The 19,955-nt window shown below is 39.3% G+C and overlaps 5 protein-coding genes across 7 annotated transcripts in view; 3 read left to right on the top strand and 2 right to left on the bottom strand.

Moving 5' to 3' along the window:
* The first annotated feature begins 913 nt into the window (after positions 1-913).
* Positions 914-2,490, top strand: cldn5b (claudin 5b). The gene has a single exon (XM_020931954.2). The coding sequence runs from the start codon at positions 993-995 to the stop codon at positions 1,638-1,640; it is 648 nt and encodes a 215-aa protein (XP_020787613.1). The 5' UTR covers positions 914-992; the 3' UTR covers positions 1,641-2,490.
* Positions 2,491-2,872: 382 nt separating this feature from the next.
* acads (acyl-CoA dehydrogenase short chain) lies at positions 2,873-6,862 on the bottom strand. The gene is made up of 10 exons (XM_020931981.2): positions 6,757-6,862; positions 5,586-5,746; positions 5,288-5,437; positions 5,103-5,214; positions 4,840-4,991; positions 4,569-4,739; positions 4,357-4,494; positions 4,140-4,235; positions 4,018-4,074; positions 2,873-3,940 (listed from the first exon to the last, which is right to left on the bottom strand). Exons 1-10 carry the CDS (start codon positions 6,782-6,784, stop codon positions 3,788-3,790), a joined length of 1,218 nt encoding a protein of 405 aa, XP_020787640.1. The 5' UTR covers positions 6,785-6,862; the 3' UTR covers positions 2,873-3,787.
* A 277-nt stretch (positions 6,863-7,139) lies between these two features.
* On the bottom strand, positions 7,140-13,695 carry crybb1 (crystallin, beta B1). 3 transcript variants are annotated; one of them, XM_055153699.1, is made up of 7 exons: positions 12,777-13,695; positions 12,425-12,515; positions 8,888-9,030; positions 8,554-8,672; positions 8,285-8,417; positions 8,052-8,194; positions 7,140-7,561 (listed from the first exon to the last, which is right to left on the bottom strand). In XM_055153699.1, exons 1-7 carry the CDS (start codon positions 12,825-12,827, stop codon positions 7,384-7,386), a joined length of 858 nt encoding a protein of 285 aa, XP_055009674.1. In that variant the 5' UTR covers positions 12,828-13,695; the 3' UTR covers positions 7,140-7,383. The 3 variants fall into 3 exon arrangements, with proteins under 3 accessions (XP_055009674.1, XP_020787622.1, XP_055009675.1); XM_020931963.2 differs by having other exon boundaries at positions 12,652-13,695; XM_055153700.1 differs by lacking the exons at positions 12,425-12,515; positions 12,777-13,695 and adding an exon at positions 9,218-9,646.
* On the top strand, positions 10,557-11,715 carry cryba4 (crystallin, beta A4). Its single transcript, XM_020931964.2, has 5 exons — positions 10,557-10,595; positions 10,815-10,933; positions 11,090-11,231; positions 11,303-11,445; positions 11,555-11,715. The coding sequence occupies exons 1-5, from the start codon at positions 10,557-10,559 to the stop codon at positions 11,700-11,702; spliced, it is 591 nt and encodes a 196-aa protein (XP_020787623.1). The 3' UTR covers positions 11,703-11,715.
* grk3 (G protein-coupled receptor kinase 3) overlaps positions 12,519-19,955 on the top strand; it is a 43,951-nt gene continuing 36,514 nt past the window's right edge. Inside the window, exons 1-2 of the mRNA XM_020931966.2 lie at positions 12,519-12,656; positions 14,346-14,467. Of these exons, the coding sequence (XP_020787625.1) occupies positions 14,355-14,467 (113 nt within the window). The 5' untranslated portion in view covers positions 12,519-12,656; positions 14,346-14,354. The remainder of the gene's footprint in view (positions 12,657-14,345; positions 14,468-19,955) is intronic.

Genomic DNA, 19,955 nt, shown 5'->3' on the forward strand with positions numbered 1-19,955 from the left:
TGAACTACAATTCGCTGTGTGTAATATAGCAATTACTGGAAGCCAGTCCTATTTTGTCCTATTTTACATGAGTGTTCAGCTAATGAGTTGGCGATACACATCTACCCTTTGCATCAGTGGACTGAATAATGACCATAGCATTCTATGCGGGGATGTAATCAGCAAGTTTGTGGCTAAATTTACCAAGATTGTGCATCCCATAATAATCACTGTAATTACAAAAGGTGTGGTTCAGCTTTTATCACTACATCACTTGTGTAGAACAAACACTAAACAGGGTCACATAAACTAGGACATTTGAGGATGTGCCTTTGAATGTGCTATGTAGAGGTTGTGTATGTAAGGTGATATCAGGCAAAAGGGGGTCCTCTAAAAACTCACAAAGGGGAGGGGATATTTCAACAGCAGCGTCTGAACACAATAGAGCGTTTCAACATGTCCTCTTCATGGACAGCATCCTGTAGGCATGTGTGCGGATTCAAGGGCAAAATTTGTTTAGAGTCAAATGTATTTAAAGGTGATGGACACAACGGGACATGTGTCTGGGCCATGTTAGCCAGAGGTTGATAATGAAAAACGGAAAAAAGACTTTTTATCACACCTTTACTTTTTGATAAAGGTGTGACCAAAGGGTTTGAAAAAACAATAATTCTGTGTGGTTGACTTCACAGAATTGGACTTTTTCAGTTTATTTTTTGAACAATAATTTATTTGGATGTAGACCAATCTAAGTCTGAATGACCAGGAAAAAACAACTGAAATCCGTTCCTAGTGCTGTGCCACCTACACACAAGCGGCCCCATTTGCTCTTCTCTGATTGGCTGAATCTGAGATGCGGTGAATGGTGATTGGAGCAAAGTTTTAGATTTTAGCAGGAACCTTTAGTGTGGTTCTTTAAATGAAAAGTTGCGAACTCAGAGAACACACATTTCAAAAGGCAGACAGAGGGGTGAGCAGCGTTGTTGCCAGTATATTTTACGGATACCTGAACCATGCTCGCCGCGTGCCTGGAGTTCCTCGGGTTGGCCCTTTGTGTAGCCGGCTCCCTGCTGGTGATGATCGCCTGTGGGCTGCCGATGTGGAAAGTTACGGCTTTCATCGACTCCAACATTGTGGTGGCTCAAACCATTTGGGACGGTCTTTGGATGTCCTGCGTGGTCCAAAGCACTGGTCAGATGCAATGCAAAGTGCACGACTCCGTCCTGGCCCTCACCCAAGACCTTCAAACGGCCCGCGCGCTCACTGTGATCTCCGCTGTGCTGGGGGTGATCGGGCTCACTGTCACTATCGCAGGAGCACAGTGCACCAACTGCATAAAGGACGAGATGGTGAAGGCCAAAGTGGTGAATGCTGGTGGGATCATCTACCTCATCAGCGGGCTGTTTGTTCTCGTGCCCCTCTGCTGGATGGCCAACATCATCATCGTGGACTTCCATAACCCGCAGATCCCCCCGTCCAAGAAGAGGGAGATAGGCGCATCCATCTACATCGGCTGGGCGGCCGCAGCACTGCTCCTGCTGGGGGGGACGCTTCTGTGTTGCTCTTTTTCACAGGGAGTCAGAGGATCATTTCCCATCAAATACACACCTACTAAACCGATCTCAGCCAACGGAGACTTCGATAAAAAGCACTATGTATAAAAATATATTTCCATGTGGCCTACACACAAAAGACATTTATTTTTGATTACGTGTTCAGTCAATCCTCTACACTTGGGGTGTCCAAACTGTTTTTTTCACCAAGGTCTGCATCTACAAAGATATTTGTAGCAGAGTAGTCAGTACAGGGAGACTTTTACATAGATTTGACAGAGCAACAACACCTTTAAAAAGTTTTGAAACACAAATTTTAGGTTTGTATCACAATGCAATGAGGTGTTATTGAGGTGGCAGTACTGCTTCTGATCACTTAGGCCAATTCAGCATCCTGAATTTCAGTCCTTGAAAGCCAACAAAAATTGGTCTGAGGGCCATAGTTTGGACCTGCTTTACAAGTTTGAAACATGGTCTGGGTATCGCATCACAGTGAATGCATCGTGTCCATGTGACCGCATGCTGAAGATACATTTTTATTTATAGTTTTATAAGCTTATGAAATAATACAATTTAAAGCCAAAGATTCTTTTTAAAGTTAGACAAAAATGAATTAGAAGTACAGGACAAGCTAACTCCACATGCCTTTTTTTTTTTTTTTTTTTTGTCAAAGGCTCCAAGTGTTGTGTGATAAGATGCCATCTGTGTTTTGTTGAGTTTGGACCTTTGTCAGCTCCCCATTGTAAAGCTATTGTTTTGTTTGTCCCAGTGGACTCATTAAGTGCATTGCTTTAGATTGTTTCCCACAGTGTTTGTACAGCTGACAGCGAGGCCTGGTCAGACCAATTTACACTCCTGGTGTAATAAAAAGAAATTACTATCCACTTGAATGCATTCACAACTGTATATTATGTTAAAAGTTTAGTTTTGTTTTTAATAAATGTTTTTTTTCTATTAATTGAATTGTATGTGTGTCCTTCAAATAGCTGTCAATGCATAAATATATTGGAAAGAAAAATGTATGCTAATTTGGACATTAAAAAAGGCAGAGCATCACTATTCCTCTGTTCACACACCCTAATAGTAATCACTGAGCACCAGGTCTCTTGAGGGAGGGCCATGGAGCTCTGTTAAAAGTCAATCAGTGACTAGGCTTGTATCTAGAGCAGAGGAGAAATTTGACTTTTTCACAGAACAATACAATACATTTGTATTGTGCCATGATTGATATACAATTTGTGCATAGAGAAAGGCATTTACAAATATTCTTCCTTTATTCTCAGGCTATAATTTGTATTTTTGAGTGTCCAGAAATAAAAATTCAGAAATATATTTCAATATAAGTTTAGACTGCATTTTATTACAGAGTAAAATATTAACAATATTAACATAATTATAAAATTCGTAAGTGTAAATCTTCAAACTAGCGGAAAAAGGCTCAACCTTGCACTCTAGTGGTGAGATGTGGGTATGTCAACCAAAGTATCATTTAAGCAAACTTGTATCTTATATTTGAGGCAAGAATGTCCTTTTTAAATATTAATCCATGACAGCTGTTGACTTGAGGTAACAAATATGGCCATGTGGCCCATTATCATAATCCATCCATGCATTTTCTTCTGCTTATCCAAGGTCGGGTCGCGATGGCAACAGTCTGAGGAGGGCCTCCCAGACTTCCCTCTCCACACACACGTCCTCCAGCTCTTCCAGGGGGATCCCGAGACGTTCCCATGCCAGTCGAGAGACAAAGTCCCTCCAGCGTGTCCTGGGTCTTCCCCGGGGCCCCCTCCCAGTGGGACATGCCCGGAACACCTCCCGAGGGAGGCGTCCAGGACCATTATCATAATAATCTATTTATTTACAATGTCCTTTAAAAAGCTTTGGTTTCACACAAGCTTTTAACCCCTTAACGTCGACCGTCACAAATATGCAACAAACCGTTTGGATCAAGCTATAAGCAGTGACAGCAGCTGTATTCCCCCAATGCCTGTTAGTGCATATGCAGTAGCTTCTTAGGAACATTTGACAAGCACTTGTTTCTAGTTGTTGTAAACTTGCAACATACCCAAATTTAAAAAATATATATTTTTGCTGTAGTCAAATTAATAATCTCAACTTAATTTACCATCTACTTAAAGGCAAAATCACACACAAAACATTTTTTATATACATTCAGGCATAAAGGGGCTATCAGATCAAATTATTACAATGTGTTAATAGGCTTTCTAATTATAAATCACATCCAGTTACCAATGTCATTGTTTGTATTCTTTCAGTATCTGTCCTGCAATTACCAGTCTTTGGATCTCACTGGTGCCTTCATAGATTTCTGTGATACGAGCATCTCGATAATGTCTTTCTGCAGGCATGTCGGTCACATAACCCATTCCACCCAAAATCTGGATTGCCTTAATGTGAAATTGGAGAAAACACTGTATAAATTAAAATGTTCAAATGTCTGGTACCAGCATTTATTTTTTTGTACCTGATGAGAGCAGAAAGTGGCAGCTTCCGATGCGGCCAGCTTTGCCATAGCAGCTTCCTAAGGAAAAAAAGGGCTGTCAAAAAGATATTTATGTGCAGGCTTTGTGGTGACAACTCATTTACCTTTGTAAAAGGTTTTTTGGCATCTCTGAGGAGTGACGCTTTCCATGCGAGCAGACGTGCACTTTCTATGGCTAGGGCCATGTCAGCAAGCTTGAACTAGGAAATATGCATTTGCAAACATTTTAGCATTATTACACAACATACAAAAATGGTTTTATATTGACAACTTATTATTGCAGTGTTACACACTTAATCATAGACAAAAAGGCTTCCTTACCTGTATTGCCTGCAGCCGACCAATGGGTGCTCCAAATGCATTGCGTTTATGTGCATAGTCTGCAGCACAATCTAGTGATGCCTGAGCAATACCGAGAGCCTGGGATGCTATTCCTATCCGGCCACTGTCAAGAGTTTGCTGTATAAAGTTATACAATATATGTTATCTAGGGTCTCAAAAGTGTTGCAGTATTAATAAATTATTTTTATTACCATGGCAATTTTAAACCCAGCGCCACGAGGACCCAGCATGTTTGACAGTGGTATCCTGCAGTCCTCAAGGATAATGTTGGCAGTTGATGAAGCCTTAATTCCCAGCTTATCTTCCTTCTTCCCAAGAGACAGTCCTGGGTGAGGCATCGGGATGAGGAACGCACTGATACCCTAAGATATTGCAGACAGATTTATAACTTGAATTTGTGAACAAATGTAATGAAATTGAATGAATATTAAAAATACATGAAACAATACAGCAATTTCATACCTTATGTTTTAGTTTCTTATCCGTTGTGGCAAATACTACAGTAGCTGACGCATCCCAGCTGTTGGTAATCCAAGCTTTTGTACCATTAAGCACCCACTCTTCTCCCTCTTGGTGTGCCACTGTGGAAGCAGCACCTGCATCACTGCCATTACCTAGAATCGAATGCAAATGTCATTTTAATGTAATATTCATTTGTCCACATACAGGTCTCCCCACGCCTGGAGAGGTCAAGCAACTATGAATACAGTATGAAACATAATTACCTGGTTCACTGAGTGCAAAACAGCCTACTTTCTCTCCTGTTGTAAAAGGTGTTATCCACTCCTTTTTCTGTTCCTCAGTCCCAAATTTCAAAATTGGGCCTATATAAAGTGACTAAAAGAACAAGGACAAACGTTTAATATGTAAGCAAAGATGACCCGCATGGACACACAGATTATATTCTTACATTATTGACAGAGACAATGACCCCAGTGCTGGCACATCCTCTGCTGATTTCTTCCAAGGCCACACTGTATGCAAGATAGTCCATTCCAGCTCCACCCAGCTCCTCTGGTACTTCAATAGCCATTACACCCATTGCACCCAGCTCATGGATCTAGGGGTGAAAACTTGAGTTATAAATAAAATAAATATAGAGCATACACACTCCTTTCCTGCCATCAGCGTCATATATGTTGAAGAGTGTGTCAAATACAAATACAAATGTATACTATTTGTTAAAATTGTTAAACAGGTGGGTATACCTGTTTGACAGGATATAAATGCTCTTTGTCTAGTCTTGAAGCAATGGGTGACAGTTCTCGGTCAGCGTAGTCTCTGCAGGTTTGTTTAAGGATTTGATGCGTCTCTGGTAACTCTGCTAACTGAGACAATCTTCGACAACCATTCACACATGAAGAAAAAACTGTAGAGAAAATAAACACTTATGTCATCAGTAAATTTAGATACATGTGAGTACAAGTGGTATTTGGATAATCCTATGACTGAAGATGACATACAATCTTGTTGCCATTTTTTGCATTATGTTTTGTCAAGGATGCACATATTTGGTTTTAGAAATAACAATATAATAATATTGCAATGTACAACCAGCTGCCATTTCTGAATAATAAGAGCCAGCTGAGGCCGCAGATTGCCCTCAGCAACCAGAAGGGACACAGGGTTATTACGGGTGCAGTAATTCACAAGGTTCACGTTATGTCTAATTCAATGTGATGGAAATGGATCTGACACACACCAAAGTAGTGGTCCAAACCAGGCCGTGTGTTTTGTCTCACTGTTTACATTGTGGATTGTAAATTCATATTTAATATAGAATTGGGTTTGAGGAAATTCAGTTTTGTCTAAAAGGTTTATAAAATGGTGTTATACGAACTGTGACATTTTCCCCACGTTTAATATAGGTGAAAGGTCACCACCAGTCACCTTGTTTGAAACCATCAAAACGGAGACCAAATGAAGCTCAATTTTAATATCATATTTTAGTTAAAGCTAATTCTCCGCTCAAGATTGTTCTTATGTTTAAAAGACAATTAATGTTGTTAGTAACATTGCGTATCCTCGGCTAACCCCGGCAAGCAATTCGTTTAGTTAGCTGTGAAGAGGGAGATCATTTTTTATAAGTGATATTATTATTTGATATGTTTTATCTTAATCGCATATATCTTAGTTTGTGCTATGTATGGTTTTGGCAAGCACACCGTCAACTATATAGCCAGCTAAGCTAACCAAACAAACGTAACAGCTACCTTAACGTTATGCTAGCCAGAGTCAGACATCTAGCTAAAGTTATGTCTACTTTAGTTAAATAACAGGTGGCACCGATAGTCCAGTAGAGCAAGGTAATTATTTAGCTAATATTAAGTATTTACAAACCATACTCTGAGTAATACAGTATATAATGTCAACACACACCTTTTCTTGCTGTAAAAAGAGCAGCCATGGTTCCCACTGTAAATGAAGCAGCTTGCAGCACACGAGCCAGAGGACCCGTGAAGTAAACTGCTGCGTTTGAGGACAGTCAGAAACTCTACATAACTAAAAGCTATTGCACGCAGAAAGTTCAGAAATAATGTGTACCTAGTTATAAATCGTCAGTTAAAGTTCAAAGAACGTGAACTTATATTTTTATTTGTCCATTAATTAAACAATAATACAATGATATAATATGCTTCAGTGCCTTTTGGCAAAATAATTTTAATGTATTTTTCATTCCCACATGATCAATATTAGATTAAAACTTAAGCATACCCAAACAAGAAGATCTTCATTAATAAAGTCTATCCAGCCATGATTGATTCAGATTTTTCATAAGATGTTTATTTTTAAGCACCATTGGATAGATACTTTATTGTTCCCAGAGGAAAATCAGGCATGAAAGTCACTTAATGTTGTCCAGTGTAATGCCCTGATTCTGTCTTTCCTTTGGGATGGAGCAATGACGGTAAAAGGTTTAGGAAAAAAATTTCGAAAAAGCCTTTGAAGAGATAAAAAGATTTGGGAGCTGGTAACGGGACACCAGACTGCCTGTAGATGTCAAATTCACTTGCTGGCAGAGGTGAAGGTGAAGCATCCTCTCTGGTGGAACTGCATGTCTCTGATGCGACGCATGGACTGGATCTGGGGCTGGAAAGCGCAGAAGTCGTTGTAGTGTCTGTAGTCGCCACACTCAAACAGGTACTGGTAGCCTCTGTAGCCAGGGTACTGATAGCCCACCCAACTGTGTTTGACAGAATAGTAAAAATAAGTTAAGATTGTTAGTGTATTTTTAACTACTGACTTGACTGTTCTAATTTTGTGTAGTTTTAGAGGCTTTAAAAAAAAAAACCTTGCTTATCAAATTTCCCAATTGTCGTATCTGTATTTTGCTTTGAGGCAATATCAGCATAGCTTAGTTTAAAATTGAGATTTATTGACAAACACCATGCTGTCATCTTTCAACCTTGTGATGACATGACAGGCTAGTTTTCATGAACCATTACATTGTAGAGTCATTCTAGGCCTGCAGCTTCCTCTAGCAATGTCTAAGCAACATTTATAGAACAGAACTCTGGCTTTATCAGTATGAGCTCCCAGCCTGTGTGATAAAGCCTTTTCTCATCGTCAGACTGTTATAAACACAGACATACTGTTTGACCTTGTGAAAAATGGCATTAGTACAACATTAGCGGCATAAGCTGTATCTACTGCACCAATCACTCTGTACTTACGCTCCTCCAGGCACCCTCACGCTGCCCACTCTGTCACAGAAGCCATGCGCCCAGAGGGTGGGCACATCATCCTCCTGGATCTCCATCTTGTTGCCCTTGAAGTCGGAGAGCTCATACAGGCAGATCTTGTGCTCCATGCTGTCCTGTGGGGGAGACAAGTGTCAATGTTTTGAAGTTAGTTTTGTGATAACAATGCAGATATATTTATAATTACTGATAATAAAAGCATATACCATGCGGATGGGCCTGAGGGACATGAGGCAGTCGCTGCGATAGGAGTTGCTCCAGGTATCCCAGCGAGGATACTCTCCCTTCTCCAGGATAAACATCTCCCCACGGAAGTTACTCTGCTCAAAAGCAACAAAGCTAGAGAAAGAGGGGCACCAGGTGCAGAGGGGGCATAAGTGAGAAGAGAACAAGAAAAAAGAGGGGAGATATCAAGAATATGAGTCATTGGCATACATTAGACTAGTAAACCTGGGTCATGTTTGCGTTTGCTTACGGGCCACACTCCACGATGATACTACGCACTCTATCCATGCCACGGTCACACACGTTCATGCACTCATTCTGGACCTCAATCATCCTGCCCTGGAAGTTCTCCTGGTCGAAGAGCATGATCTGGTAGAGAGAGATGGCAAATACCCATTAGCAGATAACACCTATTTATACCAATTAAACCACCTGTATATAAAAACCCTGTGAAAAACACAGCTATATGAGAAAGCCCTTTACAGTATGGACTGACCTCTACTTATTTTTATTTCAAGTCAGGTGTCTTTACTGAAAGTGTTATTTTGTGTAAAATCCTTTGTCGATGCTGAAGATGTACTCACTCTATAGGATCCCATTCCAGGGTCTCCGGTCTTGGTGGCCTTGCTGGAAGCAGCTGGAGCAGGGGCTCCCTTGTCCTTGGCATCAGTGCCCTGGCTGGAGGCGGACTTGGCAGTCTGAGACATGGTGAGGGGCTCAGGAGAGTCTTAACAACAAATAGATGCAGAAATAAATGAATAAAACAGTGGGAGTTCATGATGTTTGGGGATTTTAACATTATTATGGGCAATTTCCCACTGGAGGAAAGCGTGTCTCAGTACGGCCTGGAGGGAATGAGTGGTCACCCTTGCAATACATTTCATGTTATGGCGTGTGTCTGCATGTATTCTTACCTGCGTTAGTATAGCTTGTAGTGCCGTATTAGAGTGGCTGTCTCGTGCTGGTCCCTTCAACTCGCTACACAAGCTTTTATACTCTGGCAAAGGCCAAACCTGGAGGCTCAATGCACAATGAAAAGGCTCTCGTCATCATAGTGGCCAACACCAAAGCCACGGGTCATCATGAAACCCAGAAAACACTGCTGGCCTCTCTCTAGCCAGCCTGTAAGCATTTCACAGTCAAAAGAAACTACTGAGTAATGCATTTTCTCCATGTGTGGCAGGGCTCAAGCTGTAGTGCATGTAGAAAAGTGGAATGTAGAGGTAATCCTTCCTCTGTGTCACCAACACAACTATTCTTCTACTATTCCTGATGATTATCTTAAGTTTCAAGAAACTTTGTTTCTAGAGTGTTCATAGTAGAAAAATATTTACCAACATCTAAAACACTACAGACAATTATCCATAAACAGTGTGCTTGTCTGTCTTGTTACAATTTCTGTATATTTTCTGAACCTAGTGTTTACAGTGGTAATACGGCAATTGGAATAACGCAAAGCATTTGAAATGGGAATGCCCTTTACCATCTCAGTTTGCTGTACCATCTCATTTTGTGTTAGAAATGTCTTATGAGGGTATTTGGTTGCATGAAAACACCTGTCCTGTATAATAATAAATAAACTGTGGGAATATGATTCACTTTTATGTGGATTATTGTTATATGCCTGGGTAAATCTGTTTTAAATGTTAACATTTCGCAGGAAATTTTATTGTATCTAGATTTTTAAGCTAAAGTATAGACCTATATTCCAGCAGTCAATGTTTACATGTGCATTTATAAAAGTTAGAGATTCATAGAGATTATACTTCCCACTGTTTATTACTTTTTACAGGGAGTCTTACTGAATTAGAATAATGTGATGTTTGCACTTCTAGCCCAGTACAAATTAATGCCACTTTTGTTATGAGTGACAAAGAATAAGGCCCCTCCCTGCTGCTGACCCGGAGCTTTCAGCATGGCCTCTTGCCAGGGGAGGCTTTAAAAGGGTGGGGGCGCGTGGCTGCTCTCACTCTCACGGCAGGACAACCCCAGAGCATCAAAGCAAGGTGAGTCCCTGTCCCTCAGACAGTACAGGTTAGCCAAGTACATCTGCCCCAATCCCAACCACACAGAAATCTTTCAGAGTCTATGCATGTCATTAAAACATAGATAGGCCTTGGAGATAGAATTTTACAAAACAGGCTAGAAACACATAATCATATAAACACAATCTAAGGCCAATCAGGAACTCTACAGCTAAATGACATTGTTTGCAAGGCAAGGCTTTTTTATGATTTATTTCTTTCAGACAAGATGACTCACCATTGTACCAAGTTTTCCGGCCACTGGAAGGTATGTTTGTTCTGTATACACTGTCAAATTTTACATTTGACAAGCTGTGTATTAATAGTGTTAAATGCTGCTATAATCTAGTTATAGGTTATAGCATCTCACAATTTAGTTTAATGTGTGCTCTTTGTATCTTAGACAGCTATGCTTATTTTTAATGTATTGTAAATCCTACTATTTACAATTTGTGTGAATAAAAGCATCTATACACATGTATTCCAGATTATTGTCTACGATGAGGAGTGCTTTCAGGGTCGCCGCCATGAGTTCACTTCTGAGTGCTGCAATGTGATGGAGTTTGGATTTGAGAGTGTGCGCTCCCTAAGAGTGGAAAGTGGAGCGTAAGAACATACTGTACAATACATATGCAATGTCAACAATAACATAATGTAATGTAGAATCTTGTACTTTTCTATAATTTGTGTTTTTTATACACCATAATGCAAACAATGCTCTTAAAACAAGAAATGAGGGTATTTTTATTCTTTCTTCTTCAGCTGGGTGGGTTATGAGCATGCCTCCTACCAGGGACAGCAGTTTGTGCTGGAAAGGGGAGAGTATCCTCAGTGTGATGCATTTGGTGGAAGCAACGCTTATCACATTGAGAGAATGACCTCCTTCAGACCTATTGCATGTGCTGTGAGTAGAGCATTCCAAAAACCAACGTAATCTATAGTATTGTAACTATCATTTTTTTTCCTCTTCTGCAGAACCACAGAGAGTGCCGTATGACTATCTATGAGCGTGAAAACTTCCTTGGCCGCAAGGGTGAACTTAGCGATGATTACCCCTCCCTCCAGGCCATGGGCTGGTGCAACAACGAAGTTGGCTCTTTCAGGATCCAGTCTGGAGCGTAAGGGTCCTCAATAAATACCGTCTCTTTTTTCTTATCATCACTCCAGAGCTCTTCAAGTCTTTATAGATTTAGAAACACTCTTACAAATATTCTAATTCATTTACAGATTTGTGTGCTACCAGTACCCTGGTTATCGTGGATACCAGTATATCATGGAGTGTGATCGTCACTGTGGGGAGTACAAACACTTCAGGGAGTTTGGGTCCCACTGCCAGACCCCTCAGATCCAGTCCATCCGCCGTATTCAGCAGTAACCACTTATGCAAAGCCTTTTACCATGTAACCCCTTCTCCTTTGACCACTGCTGCTTCCTAGTGCTGAATAAACTGTCTTTCTTAAACCCTATTCACTTCACCAAAATATTTGTTTTACAAAAGAAATTGCTTAACAACTAACAAAATGAAAAGGAACATGGATTTAAAAAAAAAAACAAAAAAAACTTTGATGTTGCACAAATCATTGGCAAAGTGAAGCCAATAAGGTTACATAGGCAAGGTGTTGCTTTAGTTGTAGGCCTACATATTTGTGGTTCGATCCAAGATACAATGAAGATATAGTAAATGTGTAAGCCATGAAGTAGGCCGTTACACCAGTGTAGAAGGAAACCGCATGCTTACAGGAAGAAGTAAGGTTTGGCCCTATCCATCTACTTTATTGCATTACGACCGATGGCCAGGGAATGGCGCTGTATTCCCATTAAAACTACGAGTGACGCATTGTGGGTGCATACGATTATTTATTCCGTTTCATATCCTTGGTCTCGCATTCTCGATATAATGAGCAGACTACCTGTGTTAATTGGTGGATAACATCAACTAATAACAGCATGAACTAAAATGAGACCAGGGCATTATTATTTAGATGCAGAATAACAATACAGAACTGTTTCTGTTAGCATAAAATCGCTTGTTTTGAGATACCAGACGGTAGCATTACAAAATTACAAGAACATATTACCCATAATAGGCCTAATTACCTTTCCGGCCTGGATCCAGTATCCAGTCCGTATTTTGCAACTCTCCACGCCGCAACGAGAGGAAGTTGAAGCACCAAAAGCACCAGACACACTGTAATCGAAAATACAGAAATTACAAAGGATGAACTAAAAACTAGTTGGAGTCGAGATCTGTAAATGAAGCTGATTAGTTTAACACAACCCCGCAGATTATAGATACTCATGAATAGTCACAACATTCAACTGACCGATTGTGAGTTTAATTTTCGCCTGATTACAGTCCTCGCATGGTTAACTCATTTATTAGTTTTAACCACGATAAAAAAAAATAAAAAAAAAATTAAGTATGTTATTTTCAAACTCGAATAACCACCATTGGGCAGTCTAGTTCCATCATCTCCCAGTGAACCCTCCCCTCCTCCATCGTCCGTCTGCGCCACCATCAGCTCAGAAGCAGCACTCTGTGCATGGTCCTGTTGGCGAGGAGGAGAGTGTCCCTGGAACTCGGGAACAAGACAAGCACATATGGATTAAGTTGTCTTTTTGCAATATATATATTTTTTAACCCGGATTCTCTCGAAGGCTGCTCTGGGAAGAGTGCACATACTTCCTCTTTTAGACAGGCCACTTAACTCGCCTCCGCTAGCTTATTAACCAACTAAATCGGTGTCTGAAATCGTGCCAGTGTTAATCTTCCTGTGAGTGGTAATGCCTTCGACCAACGAGAGACACTGGATGCTTCTATGGGATATAAAAAAATCTTAGATGCGCATAGTGACTGATGACACATACCTCGCTTTAAGTTAGCCTACTGGCTAACAAGTCTCATTTTGCTAGCAAGTCTCGTCGAAGCTAACTAGCACATGAATCAAACGCCAAAAATACTAACGGGAACGGCGCTGCTCTGCATGTGTGGATTTTATTTTTTTAGAACCAAGACTAATTTTTCGAGTTGGTTTTGATACTAGATCACTTGATTTACTGCATCTTTTCGGCGACGTTTTAATGATTGATGAGCCGATAAGGAACCTTAACCATTACACAGGAAGCAGCGACCACGGCAACATAAACAACTGCAGTGCGTGGATTTCTTGGGCTCCAATCATGACTCTGGGCCACTCTTTCAGACGTGTATATTCGGTTTTGCTTCTGCCCTTACGTGTCTGATACTGGACCAAGATTTCTTTAGAGGAACGGACGAAGACACACATTGCACTTATACTCTTCAAGAAAGCCGTCGCACAGCATCTTTCAGATTTTTTTTTTCAAATGCGACGAGGTTTAATTTGTCTATTTTAAACGTTGTACGGAAAAGAAGAAGACTGTCACATTTGTGCAGTGCTGCGTGTGATCGCAAATTGTCTCGTGTGTGACCGAGTCAGCTCCCAACATTGCTTAAAATCAAAGGAAAAAGACTGAGTCGGATGCCGCACTGGTGGCAAACCAGTTCGTTTTCATCAAGTACACTGGGCCGACAAACTCCCCGAAACTTGTAGGAGTTGACAGCTGTATCGAGACCCATCATTTGGTACAACTGTGTGTGTGTTTTAGCCATATTAGAAGCAAGCATCAGTGCAAGCAAGGAAGTGCTGCGTAAAACACGGCTGCAATTCAGCACGCACCATCACAATTTTCTGTGCAGATTTTAGATTAAATGACGTTGTAAGGACTGTGACCTGCGCTGCTTGTATGCTTTTTGCATCGACCTGTCCCCCGGCGGTCTTTATGGCAGAAATTTGGGGTTCTAGATAAGAATTTAAGGAGAAATATACCCGACCAAGACAACGCCACATTTACACTCGACGGTGAACCGTGTCATTCGCTCCATTGATCCCGTCACACGCCTCGACCATTGATGCTGCTCATATCTGATGGACTTTGTATTCTGATCCCCTAAAACAACCTTCTCGAAACCAGTATTTTATCGATTTGATCATTCCAGGGTCGAAAGATGGCGGACCTCGAAGCAGTGCTTGCCGATGTGAGTTATTTGATGGCGATGGAGAAGAGCAAATCTACTCCAGCGGCCCGAGCGAGCAAGAAAATTATCCTCCCTGAGCCCAGGTAACTCAATTTCATCAGGTTTTAGTTTTTATTTTGATTACAATTATTTTTATGTGTTGCTATAAAGGGATTGAGGCGGACTTTCTCTCAAAGCCGTGTTATATTAGAAATAGGCTAATTAACACACAAGTAGGGCCCCTATGTGACAGCCATGACTGTATTATCTTAGTCAACTGTCTCGCAAACATATGGCTACGTTAGGGATATTAGCGTTAGTGGTTTTATATAGCTAAAATGTTTCGATCATTGCTTGTATGTGTCATCCAACATGCACTGCATGCTGCTGTGTTGAAGCCTGTTTGCAGAACAGTGTGGCCGCAGGCTAACACTCGATGACATTTTTGTTTACTTAAATAACCTAATTCATTCTTAATACAAATTAGAAATCACTTAATTTTGTGTGATCACTGCAAACACCTCTGGTCCAGGGCCAAATGGGTGCTCTTTGTAGCCTGGTGGTGTAACATGCAACAAGAGTGAAGAGGATGTGGTTACAATTTGGTTATTGGAACAGTTGCTTTTCATAGAGGCTTTAGTGAGCTGACGGAACTATTTGCTTTTAGTCAAATTACAACTGTTGTGTCAACAGTATGTAAGCCAAGACTTACTCTAGTTATACCTATGAAATTAAAAGTGTAATACATTTTTTTAACTGTACAATATTGTATATTCATGGTTACATTATGATTAATATTTTACATTGTTACAGGATAATAGTTGTGTGGTTTTCATAAGGGTTTGTACTGGAGGGCTTGTCCATTAGCAATGGCCAATTAGACCAATACTGGTAGATTTTAACTGTTAACACATTCAGTCCCTCTAACCACCACTAAAATGTATGCATAATCCTCCTAACCTTGACCCATTCAACTATGTAAGCCATATAGCTTGTTTAGATTTGATCCCTGTCCAGACGTAAAATTAATTGTAACCTGATCTTATATTTTAAAGCCACACTTAATTACAATTTATACATCAATAACTGACTCTAAGGTACTGTGTGATTGTTATTGAAGCAACATCTTTAAAGTTATGTATTTTTTTATTCTAGAGACCTTGAGCTATCATAGAAAGAGGAAGGAATAATTTCATCAAGTCCTAAGTTTATGAGATAAAATGAAAGTAACGTGTGATATGCTTTCATCAATTGCTTGCATTTTAAAGTTAGATATAGTAACCACTGAGAGTTTCCTGTCATGCAGATGCTCAAGAAAATTCATCAGACCATACAACTGCAGTTCAATAGAAACAATTGCATGCATGTTTTAAGTGTTAATGCATGGTGCCATAGTTGAACTATTTCAGCTCAGCTCTGCTCAGCTCATTTATAGTAATTCAAAAGAAATTGAGATGATTTGGGGCATGGGTCTGAGCATTTCCCAGTGAGTTACTAGTATTAAAAAAACCCTCAAACCTCATGTTTGCAGACAAATGCAACTGCCAAGGATATTTGTGCCCCCTTTCCATAAGAGTAAGAAACAAAAAAACAGTGCTCAAAGATTTGTTTTTTGAACACATGTTTGAAAAGAGTCGATTCAAAATCAATCCAATTTGTTTAAATGCATCAAATTTTCATACAGAGAACATTTTAAGGGACAACATATATTACTTTATGATGATGTTTAAATTGTTAGAACTGAGTGTTTTGAATATATGAGAATACCATGCAGCCACATAAAATATAAATTTAATTTAATGTCTTAAGTTTATCATGTCCTGTACATGATCATTTCTATTTCGTAAGAATCACCGTCATTTTTGTGGAAAAAAATAACTACTATCTTCGCTACAACATAAACAATATTAAGGTATTAATGGTGGTCTGAATACTTTCTGGCATCTCATTCATTGAGTCTTCTCTTGGATATTCATGTCATAACATTGGAAGCCAAGCCAATTTAAGATTGTTCAAGGATTGTTTTGGGCATTGGATCCACCTACTTACCACAGGTGTTACAACCATTTGATTTATTTATTAACTAATTGTCCTAATGCTTTTTAAATGGGGATGCACCGATCCAGCTTTTTCAGTTACCGATATTGATATTTTGACTTTAAGCATCTGTTGATACTTGATATTTACCTATACCAGTGTAGGGACAGAAAATGGCACTTAGTTCCCTAAAACACAGTTAACGTATTACACAAGAGATCCTATTGTTTTATGCAACTATATTCTTTATCCTTGAAATGACTCCTTAACAACTTTGTATCAAAAAAAATTCAGGCAAAAATCTGCCTGTACATCCAATTAAAGGTCTTACCTTGATACTGGGGTAACTGGTATTATGGAACCAATATCAGTGCATTCCTACTTTTATAAATCAAATTTGATAAGAGAAAAGAATTGTTGTCCACTTTTCCCAGTCTCAGTAGGAATGGCTGGAGGATGCATAACTGAGGTTGCAGAAGAGTGCTGTATCCTTTAGTTGTAAAATTAATTAATAGGTCACGCTAACAAATTTTGAAGTGTAATATATATATTGCAGGTATCATGATAAACAACAATACTGAAACTACTTAATACTGTTGACACAATAAACCAAAAGCAGGGTTATCCCAGTAAACCTTTTTAGAGTGATTCATATTGTGAAAAGCATGCCAGCAATACATAAATACTTTACTTGATGTTTATTAGTTGACAAAGAACAGCTCAAATATTACCAAATATCTTAATGCTACAAAAGAATCCTTTGCGCAAAGAAAAGATACTGATGATATTTATTGATCCTGAAAGAATATTGTTCTTTCCATCACGCATTGATTGATAAGTCGATATAGTAAGTATCATGACAGGCATTTCGATTAATTGGCCCATGGTGTCTTAATCAACCAAAATTTGTATTAGTCAATAAATCACTTGATTTAAATTAAAAGGAGTTGTATGCATGTTGTATGTAGTGAGTTAGCTGAAATGTTGGTATTAACATGTAAAATTGCAGATTAAACGATTCACAAGTTTCATCTGTCTTTATATACATTGTTTTCTAGTACTTCACCTTCCAAGTACTCTTAGACAGTTTTAGTCTTGTGAGTGCATTTTGGGTCAGATACATATGTATCACAGCCCTACCGTAGGTAGAAATTCCGACTTAAAAGATAATTGTACTTGTACCATTTCTTTCAGTCAGCACTTGACCTGACTTATCCCAAAACAAAATGAAGGCTGTGCTACTTACCTAATTGCATCATTATAGTTATCTGGTGTTTATACTCTGATTGATCAGCTGACTCCCTGCTGAGTTCAATACATTTTCACTGAACAACTCAAAATGATTTTATAAAATTTGAAACCCTTTATTGTAGACGTGGGTAGATCTGTGTGCATTTGTTACACAGTATAGATGTGGCTTACAAACCATGGCTTGTTGGTGGATGCCGTTAAATGTGGCACTTGGAAGATAGTGTGGTGCTGCAACATTCTCAACAGGCCAGGGCTGTGTCCTCTGGCAGAGAGGTGAGATTTTGACAGCAATACCAAAGACGGTCCAGATGAGAGGCATGGGGGAGGACAAATGGAAACGTTGTCACTTCAGTGAAAAGGTTTAGCCTAATAAAATGTACACTTTTGCGATTTAATTGTTAAGCTTAATTGCAAACAAGTTTTTTAGCCTTAGTGGTGGGATAACAGGTCTCTTTGTGTTATCTCCAAACTAAAGAATCATTTAGGTTTCTTTGTGTAAACTTATACCACTTGAAAATTCAGTATAGTTGGAGAGTTGCATCAAAATATGCAACATATGTAACAGAAATAGATTTCAGTTATTAGGTGTTTTTGATTTGGTAATACTGCACTCAGCATTTCTTTGTTTACTACTTGATTTGGTGATGATAAAAAAAAAACACTGTTGTGGTTAATTGGTGAGCACATATGATGATCGACTATCTACTCAAAGTAGCTGCTCAAACCTGGTTTGTCCCGTGATTCAGAGTTATTTGTATTGTAAGGGTTTTTTCTAGCTGTATTTCATTGTATTTAGCTATTGTTAAATATAGGAGACATGTGATTAGGTCAAAAATACATACTGCTGCATCATCAAAGCTGTTCCAATCAGGCTACAAAGGGCATTCAGTTGTAGCTGACCCACAGAAGGTTTGCTCTAGCTTTTGCCCTAATCGGGAGCATTGTGCCAAGTAAAGCCTCTTCTCATGACCATGAGTTTTATGTAGAAATGTTGCCAAAACAGAAAAATAAAGTTTGCATCCAGCTACATAGTAGGTTAAAATCCCACTAAAGTTATTTAGGTTCCTTCCACATCAGTCTTAATGGTGATGCAAGCAGAAAAGTTCATAGAGGGAGGGGGCAAAGGGAAACGTTATCCCAGGGACTTCTGGGCTCAGGATTGGATCTTCTTTCTATTATTTTCTATTAAAGTGGGCCCATGTGAGTTTTCTTGCCTTGGGTCCTCAAAACTGGTTACTTGAACTTGATTAAACTGTAAAATAGTATAGACTACGTACAGCAGTTTTTTGTTGTTGTTGTTGTTGTCAGGTGTTTAATTGTGTGCCTTATGGGTCATTTCGTCCTCTCGATCATCTTAGATTTGAGTGAAAAAATTGTGGAGGTTCACACACTTTCCAATAGGAACAGTCCCAAATTTTAGCTCCCAACTCCTTTATAGTATTGTCATTAAAAAAAATTTGTCAACTACCCCTTGACCTGTTTTGAGCAGTTTTCTGAGGAGCCACTTTTAGATTGCTATATCCAAAAAAAAACTATTTAAGGTCAGTCTTTAAAATTTTCAAGGGTTAAAATTTGGCAAATGTTCTTGTAAAATATGGACTTTTACACTTTGCTGTGGTTTTGCTTTATCATAGATTTCTGGGATCTTGAATTTGCTCAAAAACTCTACTCTTCATATATGAGGGCATATTTGAAGGACTGTGGAAAGTGCAGTTTCAAAGACAAAGGTTTGATCTTGAACATACACCTTCCCACACATGCTGTGTACTTTGTATTTTAAAACTGACCCTCTGTGATGAACAGTCTAGAAGTTATTAATTGTTCAAAATGGGGATTTTTTTTTTCGCCATCTTTACCATGCTATACCCAAAAAATGACAGCACCCACCAACAGAAAATGGACCATTTTAGAAAGACTAGATGTCTGTTTTTAACATATCCAAAATCTGTGGTGATGTTCTGCCTTACTTTCGCAAAATGAATTTTTGAAAATGTGGTGTCCGCATGCATGCATAGCATTCATGGACTATGAAAGTACTTTCAGAAGCTAAGAAAACACTCTGAATATATGACACACAGCTTAAACTTAACAAAATGCTAGTTGATTACTCAACTGTTGTAAATTATCTCAACTCTTTGAGGAAACTTTCAGATGTGTTGGTGTAACAGTCCTGAATTGTATATAGGCATCCTGTTGTAGTGCTAAGAACATGTATTTTAGAAATGATGTGTTGTAAAGGTACCCAGCACAAGTCTTCTCTCCTGGGCCAGAAGACACTTTTTGCTGGGTCGTTTGGATGCATTA

This window comes from Boleophthalmus pectinirostris, unplaced genomic scaffold (genome assembly GCF_026225935.1).
Source record: "Boleophthalmus pectinirostris isolate CB_2022bp ecotype Guang Dong unplaced genomic scaffold, ASM2622593v1 HiC_scaffold_18, whole genome shotgun sequence".
In the NCBI taxonomy this organism is placed as follows: Eukaryota; Metazoa; Chordata; class Actinopteri; order Gobiiformes; family Gobiidae; genus Boleophthalmus; species Boleophthalmus pectinirostris.

Excerpts from the sequence above, each read along its gene's own strand:
- cldn5b (XM_020931954.2), top strand. The coding sequence starts at position 993 with ATGCTCGCCGCGTGCCTGGAGTTCCTCGGGTTGGCCCTTTGTGTAGCC.
- acads (XM_020931981.2), bottom strand. The coding sequence starts at position 6,784 with ATGGCTGCTCTTTTTACAGCAAGAAAAG. Across the intron at positions 5,438-5,585 it reads ATTTATATCCTGTCAAACAG|ATCCATGAGCTGGGTGCAAT; the intron begins GTATACCCACCT and ends TTTCACCCCTAG. Across the intron at positions 4,992-5,102 it reads TTTTGCACTCAGTGAACCAG|GTAATGGCAGTGATGCAGGT; the intron begins GTAATTATGTTT and ends ATTCGATTCTAG.
- cryba4 (XM_020931964.2), top strand. The coding sequence starts at position 10,557 with ATGACTCACCATTGTACCAAGTTTTCCGGCCACTGGAAG. Across the intron at positions 10,934-11,089 it reads CTAAGAGTGGAAAGTGGAGC|CTGGGTGGGTTATGAGCATG; the intron begins GTAAGAACATAC and ends TTTCTTCTTCAG. Across the intron at positions 11,446-11,554 it reads TTCAGGATCCAGTCTGGAGC|ATTTGTGTGCTACCAGTACC; the intron begins GTAAGGGTCCTC and ends ATTCATTTACAG.
- crybb1 (XM_055153699.1), bottom strand. The coding sequence starts at position 12,827 with ATGGAGGAGGGGAGGGTTCACTGGGAGATGATGGAACTAGACTGCCCA. Across the intron at positions 8,195-8,284 it reads CCCTCAGGCCCATCCGCATG|GACAGCATGGAGCACAAGAT; the intron begins GTATATGCTTTT and ends TCTCCCCCACAG. Across the intron at positions 7,562-8,051 it reads GTGAGGGTGCCTGGAGGAGC|TTGGGTGGGCTATCAGTACC; the intron begins GTAAGTACAGAG and ends TGTCAAACACAG.